Genomic DNA, 17,900 nt, shown 5'->3' on the forward strand with positions numbered 1-17,900 from the left:
CCCCTGCAGCGGGAAGGTGGAGCCGCGTGCTTTGCAAAGGTCAGTATCGGGGAGAGCGGGGCGCGGCCGACGGCAGGGGACGGCGGGTGGGAGCGCCGCGGGCGGATCGCCGCCTACCCCGGCCAGACCTCGGCGAGGGGCGCGGCGGCCGGGAGAGGAGGAGAAAGGGCGGGCGCGGAGGCCGGGAGGCGTTGCCCCGCCGCGCCGGAATCGGACGCTCTCCGGGCCGAAGGAGCGAGAGGGAGAAGCAGCGCTGGGCGCCCTGCGATCACCGCGCCCATGGACCGCGCAGCCCCCGCCGGGAGCGCCCCAGGCTGCGTCGCTCCAGACTCGCGGTTCCCTGCGGCGCCGCGGCGGCAAGTGCAGGGCTAGCTGGCTGGGGCGCAGGGCTGGGCGGCCGGGGAGCCCCGGCCCCTGGGGCGCCGGGGCGCCGCAGGCTAGGGGCCGGCGCCGGCTGGCAGCGCCCGGCGGCTCCCAGGTCTCGGGGCGCGGGGCCGCGCCCCGAGGACGAGCACCCAGGCCTGGGGCTCGTGGTGGTTGGGTAAGTCCTGATCTGGGAAGGAAGGGAGGGGCGCGATGAACTTGCCGTCGTGTCACATTTTTTGTGCCTTGCGCGTGATTTTTACTGCTTGCAAAGCTAGAATCCATCTGGTCTGTTTCCCTGCATCCATTCATGAAATCTCTAGAGCTGACATCGTCGGGCCTCCCCCAGCCAAGCTGCTCCCTTGCTCTGACAAGCATTCGCGGCGGCTAAGATGACGTCTTGTGAGTCCCAAGAGCCGAGAGCCTCGGAAGCTTCAAGGATGCGCTCGGATAAGTCAGGGTTCACCATCCGGCATTCCCACCCCTCCAGAATAGTCCTCATTGCAGACAACCCCTTTAAGCAGAAATATAAAATGTTGAAATCTGTGATCACTTAAATAATTGAATTTCTACAGGGCAAAGTGGCAGAAGCATGCGGGTTATCAAGAGGCAACTTAGCAAAAATAGATAATTGAGTCATTTCCTTGACAACTGGAATGGGGTGACTTAGGAAGATTGGGACTCCTCCTTAATTTAACTTTGGTGCACCAACAAATTAGTAGCAATATCGCCCAGGGGCTGCACTTCAGTCTACCCTAAAATTCAGATCCTGACCCCAAATGAACAGCCTTAAATGTACCAACTAGCATCATTTTATCTTCTCTAAAATATAAGCAGTATGGACGAGACTAGGGTAAAACCGTTATATATCTATGTACTACGTAATACAAGCTTAATAGACATCCTGCCACTATCTTCTTTCTGTAAGATATTTATTGGGCACATCCAGTAAGTTCTGTACACTTTCCTAGACTGTATAGATTAAGTAGATTATATAGGAGTTGATAGTTTACAAGGAATTAAAAATGTTCAACATAGTGCCTGAAATAATTGTACACTGCATGGTTAGAGGACAGAGATTCCTCAAGATTCAAAAACAAGACGTAAAAAGAAGAAAGGCAACTTCTATACTCTGTTCGTAGTTCACGATGCCCGTTATTTGTGGTTCCTGGAGAGACAGGCAGGTCAGATGGCCTGGGTCCTGGGACCAGCTCCAGCCCTGTCTTCTTTGGAACCTTGGGCAGTCATTGGGTTGATGGAGCTCAAATTCCTCTTCAGAATTCCCCTGCACTTTGTGGTCCAATATACATGTTATTAAGCTGAACCCTGAAGTTTAAGACATTCCGTAGAAATAGAGGGACTTTGAAGGAGATGAGGCAGGGAAGAGCAGAGGAGAAAAAAGTTGGAGAAGTGGTGTGGAGGTAGCTGGCCTTTCCAGGCATCTGTTTTATGGTAATGTACCACCTCCCCAACATCCTTGCCTCTTGAAGACCTGTCCTTAGCTACACCCTGAAGTGAGCAGGAATGCTGACCTTTGCAAGGATATGGTATAACATGAAGAAAGGAATTCGTTCTTCCATTCTGTAAACAGCTTTCTTCTTAGTTTGAAACGTCTCCCCTGTTCCGCCCTTAGAAAAAGGGTGAATTTTCCAAAGGAAAAATTATTGTTCATTGAAAACAAAACCAACGGGCCTGTGAATTTAGCTTTCAAGTTGCACAGAAGGCAGAGGAGGAGCTCGGAGCAAGCCAGGTGGACATGAAAGGATTGGACGCTCCATAAAAAAGTCATTTTGGAGACATTAGCTAAGAGCTGTGGATTTTCTTTATTTATAAGGGATAAAAAAAAAAATTGCCAGCAATGTCTTAAATGTAGAGGACATTTTCGTGTCCAGTCACAATGTCATCTTATGTATTAAGCATGAACATTCAGAGTAATTATAGGGCGAAAGTCCCTTCTTTGTTTAAGGTACTAATATAATCTCTGCCTATTGATTCTTTCGATAAATAGCATCTCTAGGTGACAGGCAGTATTTGAGGTACTACAGATAGAAGAAATTAATAAAGAGTCAAGACCATCCAATAAAACACTAAAGTAACAAAAAAGATGTATACAATAGGACATGCCATGAGAGGTGCAAAAAAGCAAAAACATGGGCTTTTCATCAAGTGGTATTATGCCAGCAATAGCAACCTGATTTATTTAAGCCTGATTATGTAGACACTTGGAAAACTAACTTATATACTAGTATGTATTTAGTAGTGTTTGAAGCAGATCTATTTGATGTGATTTTTAGTTGATTGCCTCTTTTATGTCATAAGTATTTTTTATGTTTATCTAGAGTTACTGAGTCATGTGGAAATGACAAATAATTGATGATTTTAAAACAACTGCATAGGGCTAGAGGTCAAAACAGTTTATGAACATAAAAGCTTGTCTTATAGTCTCTTCCCTGCTACTTTTCTTTAATAACTTTATTCTCAGAATTGCTTTGTTGTACTTAAGACTTAGCAATAGAGAGGGAAAAAAACCATGTCATTCTGTTATTCTTTCTTGTAAAGACATTTATATGAAAGGCAGAGGTTCTTGCAAACCTCCGTTTACAGTAATTAATTTGTTTTTAAAATTCCCTTTGTTGTAGCGTACTACAGGTAAATAACTTTGGGGAAAAAATGATTGTTATTAATATTTTTTGAACTCTACTTAAATTCAAAGCTACAGATGTTGAAAATTAGGTACCATTTAACTGAAAGCAAGAGCAAACTTTTCAAACGAATGCCGGAGTGGTGTCCCTGTTAGAAATATTGAAAGTTGACTTTTTCCCCCCAAATGATGATCATGTCTTGTGTTAATATAAAATATAAGTTGTTTATATGGGGAAATATGATTTGAGTAAGAGAGCAGAAGTTGTTCACTGTTAAGCATTAGGAAGGTATTTTGACTAAAGGGAAGTAAATGTTTTAAGAGAGTCATCGAAAGGGCATTTTAATGATTAACACCAACTGGGCTGCACCAGCCAGGCTTAATAACTTATTTAAAGTTGAGAGATTTGTTCTGTTTTAGTTTTCCATTATTTTACTTTTAATATTTTAAAAACTCTCTGCAAATCACACTACCCCCTAAGCCACAATGCCAAATGAAAGTGAGTTATGGCTCATGTAGTTCAATCACTTCTTTTATTTGTTTAGTGATTCAAAAGATTTTGATATATTTCAGAATTAATATGGAATTATCAGTCTTATTCATGCAAGGCTGGTTGGCTTTTGCAAGCCCAAGGGCACCTGGTCGAGGGACAAGTGAGACCTGAAATCCAGCTCATGTCGCACTGGCCATGCTTTGGAGTAAGACTGTATCCACCGAAGTTTGGGGCAACTTTTATTAGTCTGTTTGAATCACAAGAAGTTGGTTGTTTTTTTCCCCGCCATTATATATCATGCATGTAGGCTAATGACAGCCTTGATTCTAAGAAAAAGATAAAAATGATAGGGTCCTAAACTTCTTTGTCTTGAGGTATATATGGAGTGTATGTGTGTGTTTAGGGGGACCTGGCAGGAGGAAAGGAAGTTTTAAATGTCTTTTTTTTTTTTTTTTGTCTTTTTGCCATTTTTTGGGCCTCTCCCGTGGCATATGGAGGTTCCCAGGCTAGGGGTCCAATCGGAGCTGTAGCCACCAGCCTATGGCAGAGCCACAGCAATACGGGATCCGAACCGCGTCTGCGACCTACACCACAGCTCACGGCAACGCCGGATCCTTAACCCACTGAGCAAGGCCAGGGATAGAACCCGCAGCCTTGTGGTTCCTAGTCGGATTCGTTAACCACTGCGCCACGACAGGAACTCCAGTTTTAAATGTCTTTTAATGAATAAAATCATACTATTACATTACAGGTATTTTTCATATTTTATTTTTTTCAGAAGAGGACTGTCAGAAGGATCTGGAAAGCAGAGTTTGGCTGCGAAGAGCAAAGATCCTTTACCTACACAGTTTACAAGAAATGTCCAGAAAGCCATTGATAAATATAGCCGGTAAGAATCAGCCTGTTAAGTGCTTCCAACTGTAAAATCAAAATGTGTCCATAATGAATATGGGAAACAAAGTCACTGATGGGCCATGAATTTCTGCAAGTGGAAAAAAAGAAAAGAAAAGACACAGTTTATTTTTAGCCCAGTGAAATTTTGCACTGCATAAATCTTTTAAAATCAGTGGACTGAAAAAATAAAAAAATAAATAAAAATAAATAAATAAAATCAGTGGACTATGAAAATTAACCAATATATTTAAAGAAAGAGGAAATAGGCTCAGAGAGGTAAAGCCACCTCCTAGTAGAACCTCTTCCCAGTAGGTGTTATTTATGTTACTTATTTATGTTTCTTCCTGCAGTGAATCCAGGCCATCATTTTCATCAAGTGGAAGCCCCACGCCCACTGAGGCCCCCAACTCTTGGTCCGGGTCTGGGACACAGAGTTCAACCACTGGCTTATCTACTGAGAGGAGCTCCGTTTACTCTTGGAGAGATGATGTATGTCTCAGAGAATGTTGGATAATCCCGTGATTGCGATTTAGAGGGATGACATGCTTTCTTAATTTTAAAAAAATCTTTCTACCAAGACCAAAAGCATTACCTAGTACACACATACCTTTACATAAATATCAAAGAAATCACATGTTGCACATAAAAACTAAAAATACAGATGCTCTAAGGAAAAAGAAAAATCGCCCATAATCTCATAACCCAGAGTCCTAGCTGTTGATAGTTTTGTTTTTTCCACCTCCCAACCCTCTGCCTCAGGTTGTTATGTATGATTTCTTGCTTAATATCTATGGCTGGAAATTCAGGAGCAATTGACAGGAACTTGAATAAGAGAAAAAATGGGAAAAATAAAAGCTGTAGAGAAAAAAAAAAAAAGCACCATGAGTAGGAAATTTACCTTGAATATTCTAAGTCAGATATTTTACCTGTAACCCTAGAGGAAGATATATGAACTCTTTAACATTGTAGCCGGACTCAGCTGGGTGAGACTTGAGTCTAGAGCTTGCGTTCACATCTCTGTGACTCTCTGTGATTGTGATTGCACAGTTTCTGATCTCTTTCTCCCCTCAATGTCCCTGAGAATTCCAGAACACAGCCTTGGATGTTCTAACCCCTGCTCTTTTTTTGCTGTGTTCCAGTTTTCCAGTTTTCTCTGCTTTTTTTGTTTTTGTTTTGTTTTGTCTTTTTGCCTTTTCTAGGGCCACTCCCCCGGCCTATGGACATTCCCAGGATAGGGGTCTAATTGAAGCTGTAGCCGCCGCCAGCTACACCACAGCCACAGCAACGTGGGATCCGAGCACGGACTGCCACCCACTCCACAGCTCACGGCAACACTGGATCCTTAACCCACTGAGCAAGGCCAGAGATTGAACCCACAACCTCATGGTTCCTAGTCGGATTCGTTAACCTCTGTGCCACGACTGGAACTCCTTCTCTGCTTTCTTTAAAAGCAGCTCTCTCCCCATCAGGGCACACATGCGTCTGCTCCCTGGATGGTTGTTAGCAGCTATTCTCCAAAGGGCTGGAGGGAGAGGGGCGTGGGGGCGGGGGCAAGGGGTTTTAGGAGACTAAAAGCGAGTCAAGCCCTGAATCACTCTGGCCCTTTTCAAGCCCACTTCCTGCCACCCCCACTCAACACTCTTAGGTCCTAAGTGCGTGGATAGGAAGAAGGCTGAGGACCATTTTTTTAACACTGTCCGCATTCTGGGATGCCTCTAGTACCAATTTTTGAGTGATTATCCGGAGAGGGTCTTATGACTTCCATTTATAGAATTTAAATTACTCCAGCCCCCTACAAGGTAAATTTCACTTTGAATTTAAAAACTTTTACTTACTTTTTGATAGGTAAGATTTGCAAAATATTTGCAACAAAATTCGAAAGATAGAAATACGAAGACAAGTCCTCTTCTACGACCCACCCACCTACTCCCTTCTTAGGTGGCAAATATTATTTTGAGTTTTCTCATTTTCATTTTAAAAGAAGCAATTCAACTTCCCTGTGATGGATCTTATTTATTATCAATTTGAGGGAAGAAGTAAAAGAGAAAATATTGAATGGCATTCTGTGAAAATCAACCTGAATTGATCATTTGGGATCATGTATGAATACAGGCTGAATACATAGTTGGTTGCACTGAGTTGGGGGTTAGATTTCGGGGCCACACAGCCCCTGGGAGAAAACTGGCCAGGGCTCTTGCCCAGGGCAAGCCCACCTCTCCAATGTTGGTTCTTCCAGTTGTAGTCATGTTTATGTTTTTGGCATTGCCTTCCGGGGCTATCGGTCTTTTACTTCTAGGTCATTGAGAATATGAAGAAAGTCTAAAAGGTTTTCTCACAATTCACTGCAGCCAAGAACCTCTTAAATCCAGATTAAAAAAAATTAATATTCTGGCCTCACCCTAATAACCACATCTCTTAGGATACCTAAGGTGGTTTGTTTTGTTTTGCTTTTCTGTTTCCTTGACTTAAAAAAGGAACGGGGAGTTCCAGCTGTGGCGCAGTGGAAACGAATCCTACTAGTATCCACGAGGATATGGGTTCCATCCCCAGCCTTGCTCAGTGGTGGGGGATCCAGCATTGCCAGTGAGCTGTGGTGTAGGTCTCAGATGGCTGTGGCGTAGGCAAGCAGCTGCAGCTCTGAATTCTGCCCTTAGCCTGGGAACTTCCATATGTCAAGGGTGCAGCCCTGAAAAAGCAAAAATAAATAAATAAATAAAAGCTATTTTTAAAAAGGTCAAGGCCCTTTCAATGAAATAATTTTCCTTGTCAGTGTCATCATCATCAGAAAAAAATAGCTTGTCACATGCAGAGATGCTTAGGAGTGTCACACCAAACTGTATCACAATTATATGTGTAAATATGTGTATGCACGTGTGTGCTTGGTTATATAGGTATGTGTGTGTATATCGCCATCAATATTTGTGTCAATATGTATATCTATACCTATAACTGTGTTTATATAAACCCTCGAATAAGCCTCAGAACTCCTGTGGTAGAAATTATCTATTTAACAGTTGAATTGGAATCTCAGAGTGGGATGTAGTTTTTCAGAAGTGTAAAAATTGGAGCACCAGTGTATCTGGGTTTTATCATGTAATACTCCCTTCTATAAAAACTTGTAAGGATCATTGATTCTGAAGCCTGTAGTTACAACTTTTAGTCTTGTAACTAAATTGCATTTCTATTTTAGGAATTTGACAAAGCTAATGCACAAAAAGTACAGCAGTTATTCTGGGAGGTTGAGGAAATGCTATTTGAAGGGAAAGTAAGCCCTCAGACCCAGAATCTACTAGCTGAATGCAGTGAGTGGGCAAGAAGGTCCCTCCATCTGAGGTAAGGAGATTGTTCATAGTAATTCTCCAGAATGGATTTGGGAACTGCTCACTCTCAACCTGTTTAATAAATTGGCATATTTTGAATGAAAGCATTTGCATCATCAAAATATGTATCCTGGACACATGTCCTTTACTGAGAAATCACATCCTTTGAAATGATGTTTGAAGACATTCCAATATTCAAGTGCATTTTCATTTGTGAGAAACAAATCTAGCTCATCCTCAAAAATGTGTGCATGCATCGCAAATGCAAGAATGGAAGAACAGGGGAGTTCCTTCACCTTCACACTTACTAACTAGTCTGTGAGCACCACGTCTGTACATCTGTGTCCTCACCACCGAATGTGGTGCATGGGGTGGGGTGAGCGGAGGAACAGAGGGAATATTTGCTGAGTGATTGGACAGATGATTTGTACCATCTCAAGAGTCCTTATGGAAGTTCCTGCTGTGGTGCAGCACGTTAAGGATCCCGAGTTGTCTCTTTGGAGGCTCTGGTAGCTGCTAAGGCTTGGTTCCATGCCGGCCCAGTGAGGTGCAGTGGATTAAAGGACCCAGCATTGCTGCAGTTGTGGCATAGGTTGCAGTTGTGGCATGGATTGGATCCGTGGCCCAGGAACTTCCTAAGATGTGGCAAAAATAAATAAATAAATAAATAAATAAATAAATTCCTACAAATGGTTGCATTTGGAGTGAATAAGCAATGAGACCCTGCTGTATAGCACAGGGAACTATATCTGGTCACATGATGGAGATTGATGGAGGATAATGTGAGAGAAGGAATGTATAGGTGTATCACTTTGCTGTACAGTAGAAGTTCACAGAACACTGTAAATCAACTATAATGGAAAAATAAAAATTAAAAAAAAGAGTCCTTATGTAGAGGAAAATTCATCTATTTTTTATATCCAAGATAAAGGCAATAGATTGGGGATAAAGGGAAAAGCCTAGTCTTCCAATTACTCAGCCAGACCTCCTTAGAGGAAAAAAAATCCATGTCAGTTGTCTGAAGTTCCTCTATAAATTAGAACACTCATACAGATATTGATCTCTTGGTGACCTCATCTAGGTAACTCCTAAAAGATCGCGACTAAGTAGGTGTTTTATTTTCCCTCTTCAGTCCATTGGAAGCCCCTGCCTTTGGGTCAACTAGATATTAATGAAGGATGCAGACTTTTCTAGGCTTCATGGTGGCCTTGCCTGAAATGCAGGAGCTCAGACCTGCTTCTGTCACTGCTGTCTTAAGTAGTTAAGATAAAAGTGGAGGGGAGGCTGGAAAGAAAGAAAAGATGGCAAGGACCAGAAGCCAAGAATATATATCTTTTTTGTCATTTTGTAGATATCAATTAACATTTATAGAAAGGGTATAGCTTCTGTGCACCCAGCATTAACCATTGTCTGCATCCAATTCTGTTATCTCTCAACCACTCATTAGTCCAACAAGGAAACTTTTGCTCTGCCTTGCATACAAAATCAAACAGATAAAATCAATAGTTTTGGGAGCCTGAAAACTTTGCCTCAAGTTTCTTCATGGGCAGGAACAGCTTGTCCTGCTCCCTTGAAGCCTGTGATTGTCCTGTAACCCCGTTACATTGCTCATGTCCCTATATCTACCTTATTGCTTCATACATACTCCTTCAAAATACTGCTTTACCCAACTTCTAAAATTGTAAAACATCTTTCCCTTTCCCATCAGAAATACTGGTTTCCTTTTTTTTTTTTTTTTTTTTTTTTCACTTGCAGAGTATTAGGAAGACAGCTCATCCTGCCCACTGATGAAGGGGTCCAGCATTTCCAGGGCAGCGGACCTGCTTCTGCTGTCCAGAGACCTTTCTCTGATGCCTGCACACACAAGAGCAATGTCAGAGAGTATGTTGCTAGAAGTTGCTTTTGAAATGTATTTTAAATTGCATTTTAATTGTCCTTTTTCCTGTGAATTTCAGCCGTGAGCTTTGGCTTCATCAGTTTGAAAGTTTAGATTTCTGTGAGGGGCAGGTACAGCGCATTTTTTTTTAACCCAAGATGCTTCTGATTCTTTGCTGATGATGGTGTGTGTGTGCGTGTGTGTGTGTGTGTGTGTGTGTGTGTGTGTGTGTGTGTTACAAACATCAGGGAGTTAATTTTTTTTTTCTTTTGCTTTTTAGGGCCGCACCTTCGGCATATAGAGGTTCCCAGGCTAGGGGTCTAATCAGAGCTGTAGCTGCTGGCTTATGCCACAGCCACGGCAACACAGGATCTGAGCCGCATCCGCGGCCTATACCACAGCTCACTCATGGTAACGCCGGATCCTTAACCCAGTGAGCAAGGCCAGGGATCGAACCTGCGTTCTTATGGAAGCTAGTCATGGAACCTCTGAGCCATGAGGGGAACTCCCAAGGAGTTAACTTTTAAACTAATGTTTCAAAGACTCTGAAAGGCAGGCTAGATGCACAATCAGAACTGCCTCACTGTGATGGATCCTAAACCCCAGGGCAGTAGCAGAAGAAATAAAGCTCTATTCGGTTTCCTTTTGTTCACTAACAGATTTTGGTAAACCCTTTGTCAACTCAAAAAAACACACAATCTGAAAGTTGAGAGTTAAGTTTTATCTGGGGCAAAATTAGGACTTAAGCCCAGGAGAGAGCATCTCTGGGAGCCCTGGGAAACTGCTCTGAGGCTGTGAAGGGGGAGCTAGGATATATAGGAGTTTTTGCAACAAAGGGCAGGGAGCAGGAACAAAAGAGGCCTGGGCTCACTGAATTCATTGCTTTGATATGCACTTCCGCTATCAGGGCCAGCATCCTGAGTTTTCCCCGGCTAATAGGACTCACTGGCTCTCTCCCTTGGAGGTGACTGCATTCACAGATGATCAGGAATATTTGGGTGGTATTCAGCTTGGGCTGAAATACAACCCAAGGAGGAAAGGGGGGAATATCAGGATATGACAAAGGTGGGTGGGGGGTGTATGCAGAACACACACATTTTACAAAAGTTTGTTGATCTCCTGAAGGTTACTACCAGTCACAAGGAGCAGACATCGCCATGAAGGATTTGAGGAGATGTAAGAATTGGGCGCATAAAGTCTTCTCCTAAAAATAACTGACAATCTGAAGGCCTGTTCTTCCAGTTTCCCCAGAGCCCAGAGGGCCTCACTCCTGATCTCCACCCTGAGTTCCCTTCAGGGGATGCTGTGGGTTGGTAGCTGTAGTGGCCTCAGATTTTACTCTATGTAGAGGCTGATGGCAAGTGCCAAACTTCAGTTCGTACCTTCTCTGCCATTCACACATATTCAGGACTAAACCATGATAGCCCTTCCTTATGGCAAAGATGCAGGCTTTGAAGAAGCCCTTAAAATTTTTAATGATGCTTGTCTTAAAAATGTTGCTCTGGGGAGTTCCCATTTTGGCTTGCCAAGTTGAGAACCTGACTAGTATCCATGAGGATGTGGGTTCAAACCCTGACCTCACTCAGTAGGTTAAGGATCTGATATTGCTGCAAGCTGTGGTGTAGGCCAGCAGCTACAGCTCTGCTTGGACCCCTAGCCTCGGAACTTTCATATGCTGCGGGTGTGGCCCAAAAAAGGGGGGAAAAAGTGTTGCTCCAAAGTGTATGGCTTTTGCCGAATGCAATATTGAGTGATTTTTTTTTATTTTTTAATTTTGGATTCTGTGACTTTATGGATAATTTAATGATCCACCATGATCATGTCACTTTGTATGGTTGACATTCTACAAGCCCTCATGGAGAATCTCACTTTCTCCGTAGGTTGTGCATCTCTGGCTCTCAAATAGTCTTGGCATCGCTCCCAGCCCCTGCCCCGCCAGGGCCTGAAGGCACAGGAGTTGCCGACCTGCCAGCATGTCCTTCCCTGGAAGAAGAGGTTTATGGCATGGATGGAAAGATTGAAGAGTATTTCGCTTTTGACAGAAAAGAAGAGTAAATAGAATTTTATTTCACTTTGATTTAGTACAGCAAAATTTATCTATTGGGCATGCATTTTGATTATATCTTCATTTAGTGCTGTGTGTAATTTTCACTCGTCCAAAAGATTTTTCATTCTTTTGAGAATAATGTGCTCCCCAAAGTTGTCTCCCCGCCTCCGCCCCAAAGTTTTTAGACTTTGTTTTTAGACAGTTTTCCTGGCAAGACATGGATATGCTAGAGCTGTGTTTCCCTTTCTTACTGACAAATGTGGCACAAGAATGATGGTGTTCAGCACGTTGTCAAAAGTGGACAAGGCTGCTAGTTGCTTTTGTTCCCCCAGGGCCTCCAGGTGTCATACCTGGCTGCCTAGGAGGGCGAAGGGGAAGGTCTATTCTCTTCACTAAATGCATCTTTGGTTCTCAGACAAAAGCTATAGGTATAGCATGGTAAAAACTTGCCTCCTGGGAGTTCCTATTGTGGCTCAGTGGTAATGAACCTGAGTGTATTCGTGAAGCTGCGGGTTCAATCACTGGCTTCGCTCAGTGGTTTAAGGATCCAGCGTTGCTGTGGCTGTGGTGTAGATGGGCAGCCGCAGCTCCAATTTGACCTCTAGCCTGGGACTTCGATATGCTGCAAGTGCAGCCCTAAAAAGCAAAAAAAAAAAAAAAAAAAAATTACCTCCTGATTGAAAGTTGGTCCATTAAAAAAGAATATGCTATTTAAAAAAGAATGTTAAGTTTATTTATATATGTATAATGTACATATATGCATGCGTGTTGGATAGATAGGTAGCATTATTTTAACTTTAACTATTGTCACTTTGGTAATGAGAATGGGTTTTGTCCTTAGTGACGAGGACTGTCTTGAAAAAAGATCAGCTCACCATCACAGCACGTGGCGTAAACACGGACTTCCTCCTGTGTCCCCGCATGACTGTATCAGAGATGCAGTGGCTGCAGAAGTGTTTGATCACGTCTGGACAGATGTGGTAAAAATACTGGAAACGCTGATTAGAAAACACTGGGAAATTACACTCGCAGGTACTTAATTTGTAGAATTTGGCCCAATGAAAAGAAAAAAAGAAAAAATAGGAGTTCCCATTGTGGCTCAGCCGGGTAAGAACCCGACATAATCCCTAATGATTCATTTTCCATCCCTGGCCTCGCTCAGTGGCTTAAGGATCCGGTGTTGCTGCAAGCCGTGGCATAGGTCACAGATGCAGCTCAGATTTGGTGTTGCAGTGGCTGTGGCGTAGGCTGGCAGCTGCAGCTCTGATTTGACCCCTAGCCTGGGAACTTCCATATGCCATAAGTGCAGCCATAAAAAGAAAAAATCAAAACCACAAAAAACCCCGTTCCTCAGCTTCCTGCCCCACCAGCTTGGCCAAATCTAGGACGTGACTGGGGTGAGAAGGGAAGTAGATTTTCTGCCTTTCTTCACAAAGTGATCTTTAATCACTTCAAATAGTACTTTTTTTTTTTTGAGCTATAAAAATGGGAGAGGCACTCCTGAAAAAAACAAACAAATATACAAGAAAGAAGCTAAAAGTCAGCTAGCTTTGTGGTTAAAAATATTACCTAGTCAATCTCTAGTAACTGGATGTGGTTTTTAATTATAGATGATGTTATTTATAAAATACAATCTAAACAAAGCTAATTTTTTAATTACTTCATTTAGCTATGTACAGTGTTCTCTAAACTACTTGAAACTGAGCAGAAACAAATTATAGACATGTCAACGGTGGGCACTGATGACTGGAGTTAACCAGCTTGTATAATAGGGTAATAATCCTGTTAATTAAATATTTATTTTTCCAATCAAAGGGGTTGGGACGTTATAAAATACCAAGAATCTTTCTTGCCTCAGTGTATAATCCATTTTTCTACGTCCCATTGAAATGATAGGCATTTCATTAGATGCTTTTGGAAAAGTATCACATCAGCCAGTTGCTTTCCGGTGGTCTCTCCTGTCTATAGCCAAAGTCAGTGGCCACAGCTGACTGGTGACAAATCCTCTGAATGGTATTTGACTCGAGAACAAATACTTGCTCTGAATGGTGGATTTTAGGTACGTATGTTAGGTAACACAATTCTTAATGATACTGATTTTTCTCTTGGCACAGAAGGACAAAAACCGAAAGAAAAATTGAAAGCAGCTGGGAATAAATCTCCACCTGTATTCCTATCCCATGTTAATACTGATGTGTCAAGTGTCCCCCCGTCCAGAAATTCTCAAACTCGAAGTGTATCCCTGGCTTCTCATCTTAATCCTCTTCAGGTAGCTGCTTTTCCTTTCTCTGTCTCTCTCCTTCAATCTTTTTATCTCTGGCCTCTGTTGGCCAAAAAGACTAAAATTTAAAAATAAATATTTCATGGAGTTTAAGAGAATAGCCATATTCTTTGGTAAAGTAGGGACACACAGATTTGAGACGTTCCACCCACTTGGAGCTGTAGAGCTGCTCCCATAGTTTTGAAGAGAAAAAAAAAAAATGTTTTCCCCTAATGTTTGTAGCCAGTTTGAAAGTTACAGATGTTCTCCTGTCCAACCCAAGTGTTGGGTCCTGTCCAACCCAAGTGTTGAAGGACTCAATTAATGAGTGTGCTTTGGATTCCTTTACCATTTTGAGTTTGTACTAAGTGAGCTGTATTTGATGTTTTAAGGAGCTGTGTAGATGAACAAAGCATCATCCCTGACCTGGTAAAGTGAAAAGTATGATACAAGTCAAATGCAATGTTTTCTGTGAGTGATATGCAAAAAAAAAAAAAAAAAAAAAAAGAATTGTAGGAGGTTCAGGAAGACAGTGATTTATTATGACTGGAGTGCAGCAATATGCATCCACCATAGGAGCAACAGGGCACGTGGTCAGGGAGCAGTGGCTTAAAACAGAAATAGCTGATAGGGAGTTCCCATCGTGGCGCAGTGGTTAACGAATCCGACTAGGAACCATGAGGTTGAGGGTTCGGTCCCTGCCCTTGCTCAGTGGGTTAACGATCCGGCATTGTGGTGAGCTGTGGTGTAGGTTGCAGACACGGCTCGGATCCCGCGTTGCTGTGGCTCTGGCGTAGGCTGGAGGCTACAGCACCGAGTCAACCCCTAGCCTGGGAACCTCCATATGCTGCGGGAGTGGCCCAAGAAATAGCACAACAACAACAACAACAACAACAAAAAAGAAATAGCTGATAGGATTTACTCTCTGTTCAAAAGAAGCTTCCTGGAATTGCTACCAGTTTATTTTATTTTTTTGGTCTTTTTAAACAGCTCCGACAGGTTCAACAGTATTTCCTCTTTTGCATATTAAAATATGAAGTAGGAACTGCATAAAAAATGAACAGTTAACTATCACGCAATATTAATACACTTGAGAAATATGGACATTTGTACAGATATTTTGGAGTTTTTATAGTTTTTTATGTTTTTGTTTTTGTTTTTGTATTTTTAGGGCCACACTGTGGCATATGGAGGTTCCCAGGCTAGGGGTCGAATTAGAGCTACAGCTGCTGGCCTACACCATAGCCACAGCAAGATGGGATCCAAGTTGCATCTGCAACCTACACCACAGCTCACTGCAACGCCAGATCCTTAACCTACTGATCAAGGCCAGGAATCGAACCTGCATCCTCATGGATGCTAGTCACATTCATTTCTGCAGACCCACGACAGGAACTCCTTTTTTATGATTTTTTTAAGTGCTTTTTATAGCTATTTTGTTGTTTTCATTTGGATAAATGTTAAAAGAAAGTGAATGAGCAACAGAATTAAAAGTAAAAATAAAATACTAGTAGTGTTTACTTTGAAATAGTCAAAACATTTTAGTGGTAATCACAATAGGTCTTAATTTATTTCCCTAACATTTATTTTACGTATTTTCAATGTAAGGAAAATGTGATTAAAGTTGCCACATTTTTCACAAACTGAACTAGAATTCTAGTTTCAGAAATCCTCTTTGCCTGAATCTAAAAATTATTTTAAATCCTAGTTGATCATATTATGGGGTGGAATAGGAAATCAATCATTATTTAGCCCTTCCTTCATGCTTTCACCAAGGCTATTGTATTTAATTCTCCTAATAACTCTATGAAGTAGGAATCATTATCCCCAATGTAAAGATTAGGAAAGTAGGAGTTCCTGCTGTGGCACAACAGAATTGGCAGCATCTTGGGAGCACTGGGACACAGGTTCAATCCCTGGTCTGGCACAGTAGGTTAAGTATCCAGCGTTGCTGCAGCTTCGGCATAAGTCACAACTGCAGCTCAGATCTGATCCCTAATCCCTGGCCCAGGAACTCCATATGTTGTCGAGTGTCCAAAAAAAAAAAAAAAAAAATTAAGATTAGGAAATTAAAACTCCCAGAGTAAGCTTTCCAAGATGACCAACCAGGAGGCCTTGAGAATGGGATTCAAATGCAAGCCTTTCAGATTCTGGTCCTGGGTTTTTCCCAGGCTCTCGTGCTGGTCTGGGAAGCTCACTGGGTGAGCTGTGAAGGTCAGGTCCAAGGCAAGCCAGCCATTTGGGAGCTGGGGCACCTTTTCCTTGCTAGTCCAGACCCTCTGTCCATCCTCTTCACACTGCTGCAGGCTGACACACAGCAACTGGACAGAGTCATTAATTTTTATACTTACTGTGTTCTATCTGCAAAATAGATAGGTCCTTGCCCTGCAGTCTTTGGGAGCTCAACGCATGAAAGAGAATGAGGCCAGGCTTGTTTCTGCCTGGCTACCATGCCGGCTCACAGTGGGGTAGTGGCATTTCTCCAGCAGCTACCCTTTCCAGATTTCAGAAAACTTTCCTTCACTTCTTGCCACTCCAAGCCTACATGTGGTACTGTTAGCAAGCCTTGGGGAATCCAGTCATTCCTTACACACGTCCTTACCAAATATCTCTTCACACATCCTTACCAAATATTGTCCCTTTATTAAATGTGCCTCCGATTGGCCAATTTGTGTCCTTTGTTTCCTGTGGGTTCCTGATAGGCATCAGTGATTGTAATGGTTCTGGATGCTTTCTAATTGTTACTCTTTTTACTTTTCTCAGATTCATCGCTTTTCCAACAATTTTTATAGTGACTTGAATGGGGTGATGACAATTCAAGCAAAACCACTTCAGCAGAGACCTACCTATTTTGCAGATAGAACACAGTAAGTATAAAACTGAGTGACTCAGTCTCTTCCCTGTGCTGGACACATAAGCCCTGAAGACCACAGAGGATGAGATGATGAGACTGGCATTTAATCCATGCTCCAGGCGTGCCCAGGCACATGCAGCCAGTGTGAAAGAGTCAAAACACACTATTCTGATATCCACCACAAAGCAAATCCTGTTAGGTTGGGGCAGATAAGAAAAAGGGAATGTAGCTGTGAGTTCTTAATCTTCTGGGTTTGATTACAGATTAGAAACATTGGTCTTTTTTCCCCGTTGATGATCCTTCATTGAAACTAAAATTGAACTAGAAACACTAATCTTTCATTCAACACATAGGATTTGTTCTGTGTTCCAGGCCATGCTGTACACAGTCTAATAACAGGCATATGTGTAAGTCCTTGTAATTAACTTGATTTCCCTCCCCCAGGAATGAACAGGAGGACAAAGCTCTGGGTGTAGGGGCCAGTGCTTTTTCCTCAGCCCAGCATCGTCTGGCCCGGATCTCAGATGCTCGCGGACTGCAGATGCCCGCAAAGAAAACACTGGCACACAGGAGGCTGCCTTCGCTTACTTCAGATGCACAGAGAATAAAAATCCCCAGTGTGTACAGTGATGAAGTTCTTAGGGGAACAAAACTGTAAGTCTTGTTTCTCTTATGGTAAACCAAAGGTCACAGAGGACAGAGATGCTTGTCAGTTGGGGTTTATGTTTTATTCCTAACAAAGTGTCCCCTGTCAAATCTTTTTAGGGCTGCAATGCGGCATATGGAAGTTCCCAGGCTAGGGGTCAAACTGGAGCTGCAGCTGCCCACTTACACCACAGCCACAGCAACGCTGGATCTGAGCCGGATCTTTGACCCACACCACAGTTCATGGCAATGCCGGGTCCTTAACCCACTGAACAGGGCCAGGGATCGAACCTGAGTCCTCAGCGATACTAGTCAGGTTCGTTACCGCTGAGCCACAATGGCTGCTCCTCCCATCAAATCTGATATGGGGCACTTTTCTAAATAGTTCATTCATTTGGATGTTTAACATGAATTTGCAAATTTATGGGATTTACTTAGCTGGACTCTTTACACCAGACTCTAAAGTAATGGCTATGAACCCACAGTACAGGGAAGAGGTGAAAGAAA

At 42.6% G+C, this 17,900-nt stretch overlaps 1 protein-coding gene across 2 annotated transcripts in view; it reads left to right on the top strand.

Annotated features, from left to right (window-relative positions):
* FAM149A (family with sequence similarity 149 member A) overlaps positions 1–17,900 on the top strand; it is a 42,585-nt gene that overhangs the window by 17,477 nt on the left and 7,208 nt on the right. Inside the window, exons 1-10 of one of the 2 annotated variants that reach the window (XM_013984057.2) lie at positions 83–541; positions 4,276–4,386; positions 4,742–4,880; positions 7,582–7,724; positions 9,467–9,592; positions 11,468–11,638; positions 12,476–12,666; positions 13,749–13,903; positions 16,658–16,761; positions 17,193–17,402. In XM_013984057.2, the coding sequence (XP_013839511.2) occupies positions 7,639–7,724; positions 9,467–9,592; positions 11,468–11,638; positions 12,476–12,666; positions 13,749–13,903; positions 16,658–16,761; positions 17,193–17,402 (1,043 nt within the window). In that variant the 5' untranslated portion in view covers positions 83–541; positions 4,276–4,386; positions 4,742–4,880; positions 7,582–7,638. Of the gene's footprint in view, positions 1–82; positions 542–4,275; positions 4,387–4,741; positions 4,881–7,581; positions 7,725–9,466; positions 9,593–11,467; positions 11,639–12,475; positions 12,667–13,748; positions 13,904–16,657; positions 16,762–17,192; positions 17,403–17,900 lie in introns of those variants that run through there. The other variant, XM_013984058.2, reaches the window with a different exon arrangement.

This window comes from Sus scrofa, chromosome 15, assembly GCF_000003025.6.
Source record: "Sus scrofa isolate TJ Tabasco breed Duroc chromosome 15, Sscrofa11.1, whole genome shotgun sequence".
NCBI lineage: Eukaryota > Metazoa > Chordata > Mammalia > Artiodactyla > Suidae > Sus > Sus scrofa.